Below are 16321 nucleotides of genomic sequence, written 5' to 3' on the forward strand. Positions count from 1 at the left end.
GCACCACCCCTTGTTCTGGGGGCCGTGCGCTGACATCATAAAGGGCTCAATGGGGGCTGGGAGTGTCCCGGGTGCTCAGAACCTCTCTGCGTGTACACAGGCCACGTTGCCAAGGGAAACAGCCCCTGGCGCACTGTCTCCAGGGGCACAGGGTTGCCCAAGGCCACCTCTCCAAGGCTCCCACCTCCCTGCACGCTCTGTGGACCCCTGTCCTCCTCTTGCCTGCAAGGCTCGCCGGCGTGGGAGACAGACGGGCTCGGCAGAGCAGGCTCTCGCCAGCAAGGCTCCCTGCAAGCACAAGAGGCGGTGGCTGGACACCCCCATGTCCCTTTTCGTGCTTCCTGGGTTCTCAGCCTGACTTTTGGGACACCCTGGACCCCTTGGTGTGCCTCTCTCTGCATTCCTGGAGCCCTGGCTGTCGCTTTAAGGGCACCCCAAGTCCCCAGGCTCCATTTTGGGAAGGAGAAGTGCAGTGAAGACAGGCTGGAGTGTCTTTGTGTTAGAATCAGGGGGAAGGCCAACAGGGCAGATGTTGTAGTAGGAGTCTACTATAGGCCACCCACCCAGGACAGAGAGGTGGATGAAATATTCTATAGGCACTTGGGTGAAATCTCACGATCGCTTGCCCTTGTTCTCGTGGGGGACTTCAACTTCCCAGACATCTGCTGGAAATACAACACAGCAGAGCGGGACCAGTCCCGAAGATTCCTGGAACGTGTGGGGGACAACTTCCTAACACAGCTGGTGAGAGAACCAACCAGAGAAGGTGCCCTGCTGGATCTCCTCCTTGTGAACAGAGGAGGACTGGTGGATGATGTGGCGGCTGGAGGACGACTAGGGCACAGCGATCATGCAATAATAGAGTTCTCTATTCTTAGAGAGACCAGGAAAGGGCTAAGCAGGACTGACATCCTGGACTTCCAAAGGGCTGACTTTGTCTTGTTTAGGCACCAGCTTGACAGGATCCCTTGGGAGATGGTCCTGAAGGGTATAGGGGTCCAGGAAGGCTGGGCGCTCTTTAAGAAGGAAGTGTTTATGGCTCAGGAGCAGGCAGTCCCCAGGTGCTCTAAGAGGAGCAGGCGGCAGAGAAGACCACCCTGGCTGAACAGGGAGCTTTGGCTGCAACTCAAGGAGAAAAGGAGAGTTTACAGCCTTTGGAGGAAGGGACTGGCCACTCACAGTGATTACAAAGAGGCTGTGAGGCTATGCAGGGCAGAAATCAGGAGGTCCAAAGCCCAGCTGGAAATTAATCTGGCTTCAGCAATCAAAGATAACAAGAAATGTTTCTATAAGTATGTCAATAGCAAAAGAAAGACCAGGGAGAGTCTCCACCCCCTGCTGGATGCTGAAGGAAACTTGGTAGCAAGTGATGAGGGGAAGGCTGAGGTCCTTAATGCCTTCTTTGCCTCAGTCTTTAATAACAAGACTAGTTGTATTGAGGGAATCCAGCCCCCTCAGCCAGATGATAGAGACTGGGAGAACGACCCCCCCGCAATCCAGGAGAGAGTCAGTGACCTGCTACATCACATGGACACACACAAGTCTGTGGGACCGGACGGGATACACCCGAGGGTGCTGAAGGAGCTGGCTGGGTGCTCGGCCAACTGGGGGAGCTTCAATAAGGCCAAATGCTGGGTGCTGCCCTTGGGCCACAACAACCCCCAGCAGCGCTACAGGCTTGGGGAGGAGTGGCTGGAGAGCTGCCAGTCAGAGAGGGACCGGGGGGTGTTGATTGACAGCCGGCTGAGCAGGAGCCAGCAGTGTGCCCAGGTGGCCAAGAAGGCCAGTGGCATCCTGGCTTGTATCAGCAATAGCGTGGCCAGCAGGGACAGGGAAGGGATCTCACCCCTGTGCTCGGCACTGGTGAGGCCGCCCCTCGATGAGTGGGTTCAGTTTTGGGCCCCTCACTCCAAAAAGGCCATTGAATGACTCGAGCGTGTCCAGAGAAGGGCAACGGAGCTGGTGCAGGGTCTGGAGCACAGGTCTGATGGGGAGCAGCTGAGGGAACTGGGGGGGTTTAGTCTGGAGAAGAGGAGGCTGAGGGGAGACCTCATGGCCCTCTGCAACTCCCTGAAAGGAGGGTGCGGAGAGGGGGGATGAGTCTCTTTAACCAAGTAACAAGCGATAGGACAAGAGGGAATGGCCTCAAGCTGCGCCAGGGAAGGTTTAGACTGGATGTCAGGAAGTATTTCTTTACAGAACGGGTTATTAGGCAGTGGAATGGATTGCCCAGGGAGGTGGTAGAGTCCCCACCCCTGGAGGTGTTTAAGAGTAGGGTTGACATAGCGCTGAGAGATATGGTGTAGATGGGAACTGGCAGTGTTAGGTTAATGGTTGGACTAGATGATCTTCAAGGTCCTTTCCAACCTAGTTGATTCTGTGATTCTCTGAGAAGCTATGCTCACCCAAGATTTGGTTTCAAGTACGTTATAGTCTGTGGCAGTAAGACAGCAGCAATTGTAGGAGGAATCCTCCAGTGACTACTGAGTACCGCAAAAGAGAGCCAACAGATCCCACAGAGCAGCACGGACCCTTGGAAACAGCTGCTTAATGTACCACGTAGGAAAAGCACAAAAGGAATAGAGCAGTACTTACGTTTACAAAGTCACCTCCTTGGATCATGAAATCCTTTATTACCCTAAAGAAGTAAAACAATACTCAGTTCTCAGTAGACAAATGTCTCAAGAAGCTTCGCACGGGGCAAACAGGAGTTCTGCCTCGCTGCACAGCGACAGTTATCAGCCTCTGTGAATGCTACAGTCTAAAATCTGCAACAAAGCTTAACTACTCGTTGCTGTTGGGTAATTTGGGACCCATTGCTGCTCGAGCAGGGATAGTGATTAGAGGACAGATGCCAGAACGTGATCTCTGACCTGACACCCCAGGCACGGGGGATCCCTCCCAGTGACCCCAGCGTACACACCTGACAGACCCCCAAATGCCCCAGAGCTACACAAGGACGGTATCAGCCAAGACCTACAGATGCCTCCCGGACCAATAATGCCCGAGGCAGCTCTCCAAACCACATCTAGCTCAGGCTGCTACTGCAGTGCCTAAACAAAAGCAGAGGAATTACCTGTGGAAAGTGCTTCCTTTATAACCTATAGGGACACCATCCTTCCTGCAAGGAAAGGAAAAGGAAAATCATTGCAACTTACTGCACATCCCAACACAAAACCCTCCCAGGAATTCAGAGTCCCAAAGGCTTGTCCTACACGTTACTACTGCCTTGATATACCACCCCGTGCTGCAGCCTGGCTCCCCGCTGCTGCTACCAGAGGCAAAGGCAAACCTCGAGTGGCCTCTGCCCGCTAAGTGACACGGTTCCCTACAACACCCACACCAGCACCTTTAGGGGATCCCACTGCCATCTGCAGCACGAGCAGGCGGGATTTGCAGACAGGGCTTTTCAGAGCACCCTGAGCACGAACAAAGTCATGCCCAAAGGGAACAATCTGCCACCCCTGCGACGCACCGAGCTCATCACAACTTCGTCAGAGCGGTTTTCTGCAACTCCTTCATGTTGTCCTGGCAGAGTAAGAAACGCTTCCAAGTGAGCCTTCCTCCTGCTCACCCAGCCCTGTTTCTCTGAGTAGGCTACTTTAAAGGACCCCGTAACCCGCTTACCTGAATTCACCCGTACAAAACTGCCTGCAAGACAAAAAAGAGAGCAGAGCGTGAGGCACATCTGCCCCCGGAGGACACAGAGGGCTGCATTCAGCCAACATGCACTGACTGGTGTGCAGGAGTGCCCTTGCTGCACCGGGGATGACCCCAGTGCCACGGAACCGGCAGCAACTCCTCCCTACTGCCATTTTAAAACAGACTGCTCTGCTGCCTGCAGTTGAGGAGCGCAGATATTTAACACCGAGGCCGTGAGGGGCAGTGAACGTGGAGCAGACCCCGTGTTTCACAGAGAACAGGGTACATCCATCTCTGCCGTGGCAGCGGGACGCCCGAGCGGTGCATCCTTCAGTCAGCGCCAAGAGACCTGCGTGGCCCTGCCGTTAAGGTGCGGCCTTTTCCAAGGGCACCGAGCGCTCGAGAAGCTCCGCAGAGGGAGCAGAGCGGGACCGCAGCCCTTCCCCTTCCAGCCAGGTGCCCTTCCCCAGGGGATCGGGGTGCTCACGGCCGCATCTCTCTGGGAACGCAGAGAGGAGCAAAGCAGTGCAGCGCCTCTGGGGGGACTGGCCACTCTGCCACCTGAGCCATTCCTGCGCCCAAAAGTCTTCACAGCCCCCACCCGGGCCGAGCTGCACAAACGCCGCCTGCTCCTCACCTGAAGTTCTCTGCTGTTTTGGGTACGACGTCGGCGAACAGCTCGATCTTCATGCGGCCGACCTCCTGGGGAGACGGGGCCGCATGAGCCCCCTGGGCCCCTCACACACACACACACACCCCCCCCCCAGCCTCCCCCCGCCGCACCCCCCACCCCCTGCCCTGCAGCCCTGCTGCCAGCCCTTCCCCCCGCGCCCCTGCAGCCCCACAGCCCCCGACTGCCCCGCACCTCCCTCCCGCTGCTCCCCTCCGAGCGCTTTCGGTCGCCCCCCGCCAACCCCACGACCAACACTCGACCCCCCCCGCACCCCCCCACGTCGCTCCTACACCCCCAGGGAACCCCGGCACGTCCCCCCGCCCGCCACCCCCCTCCCGGAGCCCCCCCGCGAGCCCCCCCGCTCCGGGCCCCCCCGGCTGCCCCCCGGCCCCTGCGAGCCCCGCACCCCCGCCCCCCCCAGCGAGCCCCCGCAGCCCCTCCCGCTGCCGCCCCCGGCCCCGCCGCGCAGCGCCCGAGCCCACCTGCCCGCCGATGGTGACATCGAAGAAGACCACGGGGTTGGTGGGGTTGGACGCCAGCACCGCCATGGCACGCGCCGCTCCCGGAAGCGGAAGTGCCGCCGGAAGCGGAAGTGCCGCCGGAAGCGGCGGCGGCAGCGGCTCCGGCCCCGGAAGTGCCGGCGGGGCCGGGCGGGGCTGAGGCCTCCCCTGGGCGCGGAGCCCGGCGCTGCCGCGGAGGGCGGGCGGCGGCAGCGGGCAGCGCGGCCCCTCGGCCGGCATCGCAGGGGGCTGGGGGCCCAGCAGCGCGTTCCCTGCGGGCCCAGGCGGCCCCGGCGCCGGCCCTGCGGCCGTTCCTGCCCCGAGGCGCCGGAGGCCGCCGGGAGGGTGTCGGGAGACGTGGCGGAGGGCTTGGAGCAGCGGGGTCCGCGGGCTGGGCCGGGCTGTCCTTCAGCCCTCGCGGGCAGCTCGAAGCTTCCCAGAAGCAAAGCCCTTCTTGGCAGGGCCCCCTCCGTCCCTTGGTGCCCGCCCCGCCGGGGAGAGCCCTGCCTGCGCCCGCCGGGACGGGTCCTGCCGCGGGGACTTGCCCGGGACGCTCGGCAGGGCCGGGCCTCAGCAGGGCCTGGTTCTCCAGCCCCGTGCTGGGCTGGGGCGGCCGCAGGGCGGTGCACGGAGGGCACAGAGGGGTCTCCAGTGCCCAGCGGGAGATGGCCGTGGGCTCTGGCAAGCGGCACCTGAGGAGGAGGTGTTGGCGTGCATCAGGGGGATGAGACAAGGAGACGAACGGGCAGAGTCCAACAGAACTGCTCAGCAGGAATTCTTGGATGAGCAGCGCTGGGGGCGCCCTGGGGATTCTCCGCCATACGGGCTCCCAGGAATTAGCGAGGGACAGCAGTTTACATCCACGCAAATCACACGCATCCATGGGATTTCCTGGAAAGGGGTTTCTCATGACAATGAGTTCCTGGAATTCATTTACATAGTCTGGGCACGCGTAGAGAAAACAGGGTGCGGGTCTTTGGTGGTCGAGGGAAGAAGTAAGCAGTCTTCTTCACGGCGTTCACTAGTTGACCTTCTTTCCAGCGCGTGCGCTGTGAAGTAAAGTCCAGGTGCCGCCTTCCTAAATCAGCAAAATCATTTTCCCTGTAACGGGGTCTCTGTGCGTCTTTGTTCGAGCTCCCCTTATCTCATTCTAGGGGTTGCCCAAGTGTCCGCTGAAGGCCTTGAGTCTGCTCTCGGGGATTTCCGTGGGGAGCCTGACGAGCGTTTCAATCTTACCTAAACAGGCAAAGGGACATCAGGAAAGAGTTGAGGACTCGGGAGTCCTTGAGAAAGAAATGAAGGAAAACACATGCAAAGCTTGTAGACCAGCTGTATTGAGGGAATCCAGCTGTACTGAGGGAATCCAGCCTCCTCAGCCAGAAGACAGAGACTGGGAGAAGGACCCCCCCACAATCCGGGAGGAGACAGTCGGTGACCTACTGCATCACATGGACACACACAAGTCTGTGGGACCGGGCGGGATACACCCGAGGGTGCTGAAGGAGCTGGCTGGGTGCTCGCCAAGCCGCCTTCCATCATTTCCCAGCAGTCCTGGCTGAGCGGGGAGGTCCCGACAGATTGGAGATTGGCCAATGTGACGCCCATCTATAAGAAGGGTCGGAAGGATGATCCGGGAAATTACAGGCCTGTCAGCTTGACTTCGGTGCCCGGGAAGCTGACGGAGCAGCTCATCCAGAGTGCCATCACACAGCACGTGCGGGACAGCCAGATGATCAGGCCCAGTCAGCGGGTGTAGGAAAGGCAGGTCCTGCCTGACAAACCTGATCTCCTCCTACGACAGGGCGACCTGCTTATTGGGTGAGGGAAAGGCTGTGGGTGTTGTCTGCCTTGACTTTAGCGAGGCCTTTGACACCGTTTCCCACAGCATTCTCCTGGCAAAACTGGCTGCTCGAGGCTTGGATGGGCACACGCTGTGCTGGGTAAAAAACTGGCTGGATGGCCGGGCCCAAAGAGTGGTGGTGAACGGAGGTAAATCCAGTTGGCGGCCGGTCACGAGTGGTGTCCCCCAGGGCTGGGTTTTGGGGCCACTCCTGTTTAACATCTTTATTAATGATCTAGACGAGGGGATCGAGTGCACCCTCAGTCAGTTTGCAGACGACACCCAGTTGGGTGGGAGTGTTGATCTGCTCGAGGGTAGGGAGGCTCTGCAGAGAGACCTGGCCAGGCTGGAGCGATGGGCTGAGGCCAACTGGGGGAGTTTCAATAAGGCCAAATGCCGGGTGCTGCCCTTGGGCCACAACAACCCCCAGCAGCTCTACAGGCTTGGGGAGGAGTGGCTGGAGAGCTGCCAGTCAGAGAGGGACCGGGGGGGGGGATGGACAGCCGGCTGAACAGGAGCCAGCAGTGTGCCCAGGTGGCCAAGAAGGCCAATGGCATCCTGGCTTGTATCAACAATAGCGTGGCCAGCAGGGACAGGGAAGGGATCTCACCCCTGTACTCGGCACTGGTGAGGCCGCACCTTGATGAGTGGGTTCAGTTTTGGGCCCCTCACTCCAAAAAGGCCATTGAATGACTCGAGCGTGTCCAGAGAAGGGCAACGGAGCTGGTGCAGGGTCTGGAGCACAGGTCTGATGGGGAGCGGCTGAGGGAACTGGGGGGGTTTAGTCTGGAGAAGAGGAGGCTGAGGGGAGACCTCATGGCCCTCTACAGCTGTAGGAAAGGAGGGTGCAGAGACGGGGGATGAGTCTCTTGAGCCAAGGAACAAGTGCCAGGCCAAGAGGGAATGGCCTCAAGCTGCGCCAGGGCAGGGTCAGACTGGCTCTTAGGAAGGATTTCTTTGCAGAAGGGGCTGTTGGGTGTTGGAAGGGGCTGCCCAGGGCAGGGGGAGAGTCCCCATCCCTGGAGGCACGTGCAGGGGGACTGGGCACACCAGAAAGCAAAGCGAGGTGTAGGGGCATCCTGAAATGGAGCCCGGGGACTTGGGGTGCCTTAAAGCGACAGCCAGGGCTCCAGGAATGCAGAGAGAGGCACACCAAGGGGTCCAGGGTGTCCCAAAAGTCAGGCTGAGAACCCAGGAAGCACAAAAAGGGACATGGGGGTGTCCAGCCACCGCCTCTTGTGCTTGCAGGGAGCCTTGCTGGCGAGAGCCTGCTCTGCCGAGCCCGTCTGTCTCCCACGCCGGCGAGCCTTGCAGGCAAGAGGAGGACAGGGGTCCACAGAGCGTGCAGGGAGGTGGGAGCCTTGGAGAGGTGGCCTTGGGCAACCCTGTGCCCCTGGAGACAGTGCGCCAGGGGCCGTTTCCCTTGGCAACGTGGCCTGTGTACACGCAGAGAGGTTCTGAGCACCCGGGACACTCCCAGCCCCCATTGAGCCCTTTATGATGTCAGCACACGGCCCCCAGAACAAGGGGTGGTGCTGCCAGTGCTGTGCCAGTGGGCTGGTGCTGGTGGCACTGGTGGAGCTGGTGCTGCGAGTGGAGCTGGTGCTGCTGGTGCAGGTGCTGGTGGAGCTGCCAGTGGAGCTGGTGCTTGTGGCAGCGCTGGTGGAGCTGGTGCTGCTGGTGCAGGTGCTGGTGGAGCTGGTGCTGGTGGTGCCGGTGCTGCCATCGCTGCTGGTGGTGGCTCAGCCCGCAGGCAGCTGCCCGTGCCCTGCCACTCCTTGGGGTTGGCTCCTCTGTTGGCAGCCGGCACCCGGCAGTGCCCACTAAGTCCTGCCTGGCAGTGCTCCCCAGGGATGAGCGAGGGGAGGCGGTTCAGTGCCCATCCCCGCCGGGCCATGAGGAGGATCTGGCGGTGGCTGTGCGGGAGGGCCAGGAGCATGGGGGCAGGGGAGGGTCCCGAGTCCTCCAGGAGCAGCGGTGGCCATGAGCTCCAGCCGGAGGGCCGGGACGAGCTGCACCGTGCAGCCACCAGCGGCAACTTGGCCCCAGCGCGGCCGCTGGTGGAGGAGCGCGACACCGACTGCCGGGACAAGGCCGACAGGTAACGGGGCGCAGGCAGGCGGGCGCTGCCTGGGAAGCTCCGGGGCTCTTTTCCTCCCCTGGGGCTTAGCTTTGTGCCTGTGGGTGTTCGTCCTCGAGGGAGGTCACTACGGAAAGGGCGGGCAACAACAGGCCCTTCTCCTTGCCGTGAGCTGTGCCTACGACTGGCTCTGCTCTTTGTCTCTCCAGGCGCAGGCGCAGTGGCAGCGCGCGGCCTGTGGACCCCAGCAAGCGGGAGAAGAAGGGAGAAGCTGCTCCAGGCCAAGGCAAAGGGGTGTCAGCATCCAGCGCTCCCCGTGGGGCAGCAGCTGCTGCAGCGAGGCGGCGTGCACCCGCCCTGCGGAGAGCAGGTAGGACTCTCGGTGTGGAGGAGGGATGGGGAGAAGGCCTGTCGCCTGCCCTTCTGGCGGCTTGCCGTGGAGACGGGCCGTTTGGAAAGGATGATGTGGTGTGGCTGATGATCCAGGAAAAAGTGCACTGCCAGGCCTTGTCCCTGGAAAGCAGAATTCTCGAGACGCTCATTCCTTCGGGGCTCATTTCTGATCACTTTGAGCCATGCCGTCATCCCCCTGGCACACGGAAAAGGCGTGTGCGCTAGAGGAGACGAATTCCCCGGCAGGAGAAGAGACGTGTCTGGAATCTGCATTTTGACAAGTCCCCCTGGGTTTGGGGTGTGTGGCTGTGCTAGGATTGTCTCTGCAAGCACGATGATTGGGAAAGCACTGTAGGCATCAAGGAGCTGTGTTAGCTCACTCTGGTTTCAAAAACGTGTGTTTTTAATGTAGATGAGCCTGCCGCCTGCTTGGAGTCGGCCGTCCGTACGTCGCCATCAGATGAAGAAGGCGTCAAGGAGAGCAAGAGCTTTGGGCAGGAGGTATGCCAAACCAAAGATTTTCAATTCGAGTCCTCCTTTTAGGATTACGTTCCATGCTACTGCAAAGCAAGACTTTTCCAGGAATAATGTCTAAGGCAGAGTTATTGAAAACTCTTTGATAATCTGCTGTCAAGCTGCTGACAGTCCTCGCCTGGTTGTATGAAATGCTGCTGCTTCCTCCTGGTTTGAGCTGATTTCCTAAGTGCTGTCCATTTGTGTTCTTCAACTTTGAACAGGCAGAAGATGCCAGAGCCCAAATACCGACGGTGGGGTCAGATTCATCCCCTTCCCACCTGAGCCCTGGGAGACATCAGCCATCTGAAAGGGTCGATGGGCAAGTGTTTCTGAGAGAATGTCACCAATGCCTTCGCGTGCAAGGAAAGCTCCATGAGGACATGGCTGAGATGCGAGAAGAAAACGAGAGCTTGTCTCGGCAGCTGAGCAAAGCCGAAAGAAAAGCTGATGGGCTGGAAAAGGAAGTGGAGCAACTGAAAAATGCCCTCTTGGAAAAGACATCGGCTTTAGACTGGACAGAAAGAGAATTACAAGAGAGCAAGAGGCAGACACTGGACTGGTATGGTGCATGCCTTCTTAAAGAGCAGAAGAGAGAAGATGCCATCAAGAAGGCAGAAGAGCTGCAGCAGCAACTGGCCCAGCTCCAAAGTGAAAACGTTTTGCTGCGTCAGCAGCTGGGAGACGCGCAGAACAACAGCTGCCTGGAACAAATGGTGAGTGGTGGTGCCTCTACATGCGAGGCCGACAAGGTAGAAAAAGAGGTGAGGTGAGCGCTGACCAAGACTGACTTAAAGGAGAGCAGTTCCCAAGGCTGTCTGGCGCTTCTAAAAGTCAGCAGGTGTACGGTCCGTGCGCGGGAGTCCTTCGCTCGGCTTGGTTCTGTTTTGCGCTGGGTTTGTTGGAATCGCGGAAGGTTCTGACAAGCCTTGAGATGTTTATAGACACAGACGTACGTAGAAACGCTGAGGCCCGCGTTGGGTTTCGTTTGTGGAGCAGAACAATGGCGGGAAGGATGATACACAGAGCTGGCTCTAGGAAGCCTTGGCTCGGGTCGCTGGAGAAAGGGCTGCAGTCCAACGACAGCTCCCGCGTTGGCATCCCGTTAGATTTTAGCATTAACTTAAGGAACAAGCCAAACCCCACAAAGGCACAGTCTCGGCATCTTCCGAGGAGAACGTGCTGGGAGACAGAAATCTTCCCCAAGAGATGACATTTCTGGAGCTGTCTTCACTCGCCAGGGGTGGCTGGAGACCATCAGCTGTGCAGATGCCCTCTTCTGCCCGTGGATGCGATGGCTTTGCTTTGCGATGCACTTAGAAAAGTGATCTCGGCCTGTGAACTAGTAACTGGAAGTAAAACTACGCACTTGGGCTTCTTTTAATTTGTACTCCTGTGCCGTTGTTTCCCTAGAGAAGAGAGGCACAGCTGCAAGGAGAGCTCGCTGATGCTGTCAGAAAGCAGCACACAGCAGAAACTGCGCTGAAGGCTTTGACGAACCAGTACGGTCGCCTGAAGGCAGAGAACTCCCGCTTGCAGGAGGACCTGGACAAGGCTAAGGCCAAGGTATGCAAAGTCTTTGAAATGTTCTTTTCCTTCAGCAGACAATATCCTGGGAACAAATCCAGGAGAGATTTGTCTGCGGACGTCACGAGCGTCAGACTAGAGGGTGCTTTTAGCTCCTTTCTGCTGCCCTCTCGCCTTGCAAAGCTGATGCGGCTCTTCAGGGGGCTTGTTTCGAGGCTGAGGGGCAAAGCAGTGGCTTGGGGGCAGCATGTGGGTGGGGAAGAACAAAGCAGCTGTGCTCTTCCGAGTCTCGCTTCTGTTCCCACACCGTCCAAACGTTGTGGCCGTGAGATGAAACCACAAGCCACGTGCCCCCTGATGTCTCTGGCCTTGGTTGTTCTCCCTGCAAGGTTTTTCCTCTGTCGATCTCTGCACAAAGATGGTGTCTAGTTCCCTGGCAGTGGTGGTTGGGGGCAAGGAAAGTGACCTTGGTTTGCCGTTGTCTCATAAGCCAGGCTTCGCCCTCCCTCTAAGGAAGGCCTTGAAGCTCTTGTCCCTCCGCCCGCACTGTCCTCCCCAGCCATTAGCACAGGGGTGTGCGTGGGAGAAGGGACGGGGCACGACAGGAGCGTGGTGGAAGCCAAATGAAAGGCAGCGACCGCGGTGAAATGCCAAAGAGCATCTCCAGAGGCACGGACGTGCTATGATGCTGCAGGAGGAGTGGAGCGCCTTTGCCACGGAGCCTTTCTGGAAAGGAGGGACGGGTGGAAGCTGGAGCAGTCTTGTTGGCAAGGGCTTGAAAGGCGCACTTACTTTCAGGAATCCAAGCGCCTTTTCCCTGCGTTGAAATACAAACTCAGGGTACTGACGGCCATGATCTCGATGCATCCGTTGGATGGAGTTTCACCGAGATTTGAGACCCCTCTGCTCAAGGCAGATTGTTTTTCCCCACATACAGGCGTGCGAACTCTCCGCACAGCTGGAGCTGCAGTCCCAAAAATCTCTGCAGCTCGAAGCTCTAAATAAGGAGATGGGACAGACGGTGACAAGTCTGTCAGCTCGCTTGGCGACTCCTGGCGCGGGTCACACCACAACAGCGCCGGAAGAGAAGCAATATCTGAGTCTACGTTTGGAGGTCAGTTCATGTTCCATTTGTATCTGTGGTCGGCGTTGCGTCCATTTGTGGCTGCGGTCACGACTTTTAGGTGTTTTGTCTCGGGCACGTGGTTCTCTTTGTTAGTGCTGTGGGTTTGGCTTTCCCATAGGGAAGCCGGGGAGCTGCAAAAGGCTGCGCCAGAGTCTGTGTGTCGTGTGTCGTGGCACCAGTGCGCGTGAAAAACACGCAGCCGTTTTGCTGCTCCTCGTGCAGACAGCGTTTAGGCTGTTTAAGAGCTTTTCTGTAAAAGCGGCGGAAAGAGCAGGTTTGTTGAGAGGGGTGGGCATTGTCTCTGTCTTCCTGTTTCTTGAAGTTGCATCTTCTCTTGTAGGTACAGGCAGCCGCTGAAGCCAGAGTAGAAGAGATCAAGACCGCTGTCGCCTCTTGGAGAAACAACCTGGAGCAGATCATTAGAGCTCAGGCTCTCGAGCTGGAGAGAGCAAAGGACAAGCAGGAGTCGACCGCCCTGCTCCTGGCCTGTGCACAGGCAGAATTAAAGAGCTCTGACAAGCGTTTCTTGGTGATGGAGGACATCGCAAGAGTTCTCAGAATCAAATTAAATAAGTAAGTCCCAACGTTTTCTTTTTTTCCCCACGTAGTACAATAGGACCCTTTTCATCGTGGCTTTCCCAACCCACGTCCCTTTCTTGGATCTGGTCAGCATGATGTGCGCACTTCTCCAGAGCCCGCCGTGGGCTCTCCCATGGCAGAGGCCTGGTTTTGTTTCTCTTGACGGACCCTGAAGTAACCAAGCTGACCAGGCCTGTCCGGAGGGTGTTCTAGTTAGTTTTCTTTTAACAGTTTTCTGTAGCCACCTCCCCTTCCTACACGTACGGTGCAAAAGAGGAGCTCCCTTCCCCTTCTGCTGTTACCCTCCAGCTGAGGAGAGACACACGGGGAAAGGCAGAGGGGACAGAAGAGGAGCCTGTGAGGCAAAAATAATCTATTTGCTGTCCGTTATAACGGTGCAGTGTGTGTTTACTGTGGGAGGAGGGAAAGAGCCCCGAGTCCTTACTACCTTCTGGGAAAGGTCTGACAAAGACCTAACACAGACTGCTTGGAAGCCCGAGCAGCAGCACGTGTGGGTGGCTCGGAAGTCTGTGTTCCTCAGCCCAACAGTGCAGTGTCACACCTGGGGAACCACTTGGTGCCACTATGAGCAACAGCCGTTCTTGCACGCTCCTGCATTTCTCACAGGGCTAATGAGAGGCTAGCAGAAGCCAGGAGGAGCAACGGCAGTCAGAAAGCGGAGTGTGAGCAAGACCAGGGGACCAGGGGACCGAGCGTAAACCCATCGGGCTCAGGTAAGCAGCTCCAGGTGTGATTCTTCAGCGCTCGGGTGGGTTAGGGATTACGGTTGGGTTTTGCTTGGGATACTGAAAGAGCGGAAGCCTTTTCCATGTAATTCCTGGTGACGTGGAACCAGGAGAGAGAAGTTGCTTGCTTATCCCGCCGAGCATAAAGCAGGTCTTGTTAGGTGGAAACCCAAAACAGGGAGCGGGCTCTCCAGAGAAGAATTTCATAACAATGGTTCCTCTGGAGTTTCTTTTGCGGGCTTTAGAAAGCTAGTTGCCTGATGGTCAGGCATGGAAAATCTTATTTCCTCCGTTGCGTGTGTCCCTTTCATTCTTTCTGGTTTCCTCTGTGGGCTTAAATCTCTCCAGACCTTCACAGCGTCCTGTCGCAGTTGATAGTTGTCCATTGACTTTGTGGGCTCGCTCTGCTCTAGAACTAACATTGGATCTTGCTTTCTCTCTCCCAGCCACCAGCGAACGTAAAACCAGATCTGGTGGGGATTGTCCCCAGACATCTGCTCTTCCGCCAAATGTCAGCGAAGCCTGGGATATCCCTTCTGGGGCAACTCCGCCCGACAGCGACATTTTGACGGAGAGTTATTAAAGTGATAGCGACATTTTGACGGAGAGTTATTAAAGTGATAGCGACATTTTGACGGAGAGTTATTAAAGTGGTGGAAAACACTCAGGAAAGTTGGTGAAAATTCTTTGCCTACCCCGTTCTGGAGAGTGAAAGCAGCCATGGAGGCCTGTAGAAAAAAGGGTTCTGCCACAGGCGGCGCCCGGAACAGCCGCCTCTCCAGGAATGGCTTTGGCAGCTCCGTCGCCCGTGGAGCCCTTGCGGGTGAGCGGTGCGGAGGAGCCCTGGAGTGCAGCTCTGTCGACCTTGCTCCCGCCTCCGGTCAGTGGCCTTGTGCGAAGCTCTGCAGGCTCGGGTGAGCCTGACTGCCAAAGCTGCAGCGAGGAGGTGCCAGCTGCGACAGGGAGGGGACGGCTCAGGGCTGTGCCCACCGCCTGTGACAGGGCTCTGCTCCCCTCCCGCTAGTGCAGGTACCACTGGGGCAGGAGGCAAGGCGTGATGGGTGCCCCAGCTGCCAAGATATGCAATTGGAACATGTGGAGAAATGACTAAATGGGGGAGCACGGAGATAGATACAAATACGTCCTCTTTAGAAATGACACCCAGGGACAGGATGTTTAATCCGTACCTCCTGCTCTCTAGGTCTACGGAGCTGCCGGCTGGAAGGGAGCAGATGTTAACCCCGACTAGGAGAGGCCCCGCACCACAAGGGCCGGGGGAATACACCGGTGTTCCCCGTGCACAGTCTCCCCTCCCTCGGGCAGAGGGAAAGGACCGCGGGCTCCCTGTGGCACCCGAGGGGCCGTCCAGCCCCACCTCAGGGTGTCCCATTCTCACAGGGTGTGTGTTTCAGGGCATCTCCGGAGCCCTGGATGTGCCTTTCTGGTGACCCACCCCTGCACCCTTCCAGAGACCCCTGACAAGCTCAGCCCTGAGGCGTGGCTTTCTGGAAGCAGGAGGGCAGGCCCAGCCCCAAGTCCCGAGGAAAAACTGAACAAGGCCACGGCTTTGACCTGGCTGCAAAGGAGCTAGAGGGAGCACTGAAAACGTACCAAACGTCCCTGGAGAAAAGCATTAGCCAGGATCCCTGTCTGATCCCATCTCGCAGCGGGTCTTCTGAGAACCTCCAGACCACTCTCCTTCCTCGGCACAGCAGGATGTTGATGTTCTTGAATAAAAGGGCCGAGTCGTTGCCTTCGGTCAAGGGCTGCACAGGGACTTTGATGGCCACTGAAAGGGAATGCAAGGGCTCAAACAAACGAATTTCTGACAGTTATGAAGAGTAAACTGTGATGGATGTATGAAAGCTTTGCTTGTGTTTTTCTGTATTTGTTTCTCAAGGACTCCTGACTCCTGAACTTTTTCCTGAGGTCCCTCTGTCTGTTTAGGATAGATTGAAAAGCTGGACTCCTTCGTGCACCTTAGGGGCACCCTGGTCACCACGATGTGCTGTTGGGGACAGCCCGGACCGCTCAGTGGGGCACCCACAACCCCCTGGATGTGTCTTTCTGTGCACCCCAAGACATGCTGGGGGCTCTGGGGGGATCCTCGAATCACAGAACGGTTTGGAATGGACTTTTAAAGGTCACTTAATCCAACCCCTCTGCAATGAGCTGGGACATCTTCAACTCAATCAGGTTGCTCAGAGCCCCGTCCAGCCTGACCTTGACTGTTTCCAGGGACGGGGCATCCACGGCCTCTCCGGGCAACCTGTGCCAGTGGTTCACTACCCTCATCATAAAGAATTTCTTCCTTCTATCTAGTCTGAATCTACCCTCCTTTCGTTTAAAACCATTACCCCTTGTGCGATTGCTACAGGCCCTGCTAAAATGTTTGTCCCCATCTTTCTTACAAGCCCCCATAAGTATTGAAAGGCTGCAATAAGGTCTCCCCGGCGCCTCCTCCAGGTGCCCACAGCCCGTGTCAGAGCTGTCTCCTCCCACCCACTGCCCTCTCCCCAGCGAGACCCAAAGAGTCACAGACAAGCAACACTGAACCTCACCTGAGCAGACACAAACATGGTGTCTTCCTTGACAGAGACACAAGATTAGGAGACTGGCAGGGTGAAAAAAGTCAAGTTGAAAATAAAAAACCCCTCAAAGATAACTTAAGTTTCAGGAGTCCTTGCTGAAAAGTCACACCA

General features: G+C 57.6%; 1 protein-coding gene across 1 annotated transcript; it reads left to right on the plus strand.

The window, feature by feature from the left end:
• Positions 1-8503: 8503 nt before the first annotated feature.
• Positions 8504-15936, plus strand: LOC141954121 (uncharacterized). The gene is made up of 10 exons (XM_074893327.1): positions 8504-8756; positions 8945-9105; positions 9541-9629; positions 9866-10357; positions 11055-11207; positions 12106-12282; positions 12635-12867; positions 13501-13607; positions 14066-14175; positions 14242-15936. The coding sequence occupies exons 1-10, from the start codon at positions 8509-8511 to the stop codon at positions 14266-14268; spliced, it is 1797 nt and encodes a 598-aa protein (XP_074749428.1). The 5' UTR covers positions 8504-8508; the 3' UTR covers positions 14269-15936.
• Positions 15937-16321: the final 385 nt, after the last annotated feature.

The sequence above is a fragment of the Strix uralensis genome, chromosome 23, assembly GCF_047716275.1.
Source record: "Strix uralensis isolate ZFMK-TIS-50842 chromosome 23, bStrUra1, whole genome shotgun sequence".
In the NCBI taxonomy this organism is placed as follows: domain Eukaryota; kingdom Metazoa; phylum Chordata; class Aves; order Strigiformes; family Strigidae; genus Strix; species Strix uralensis.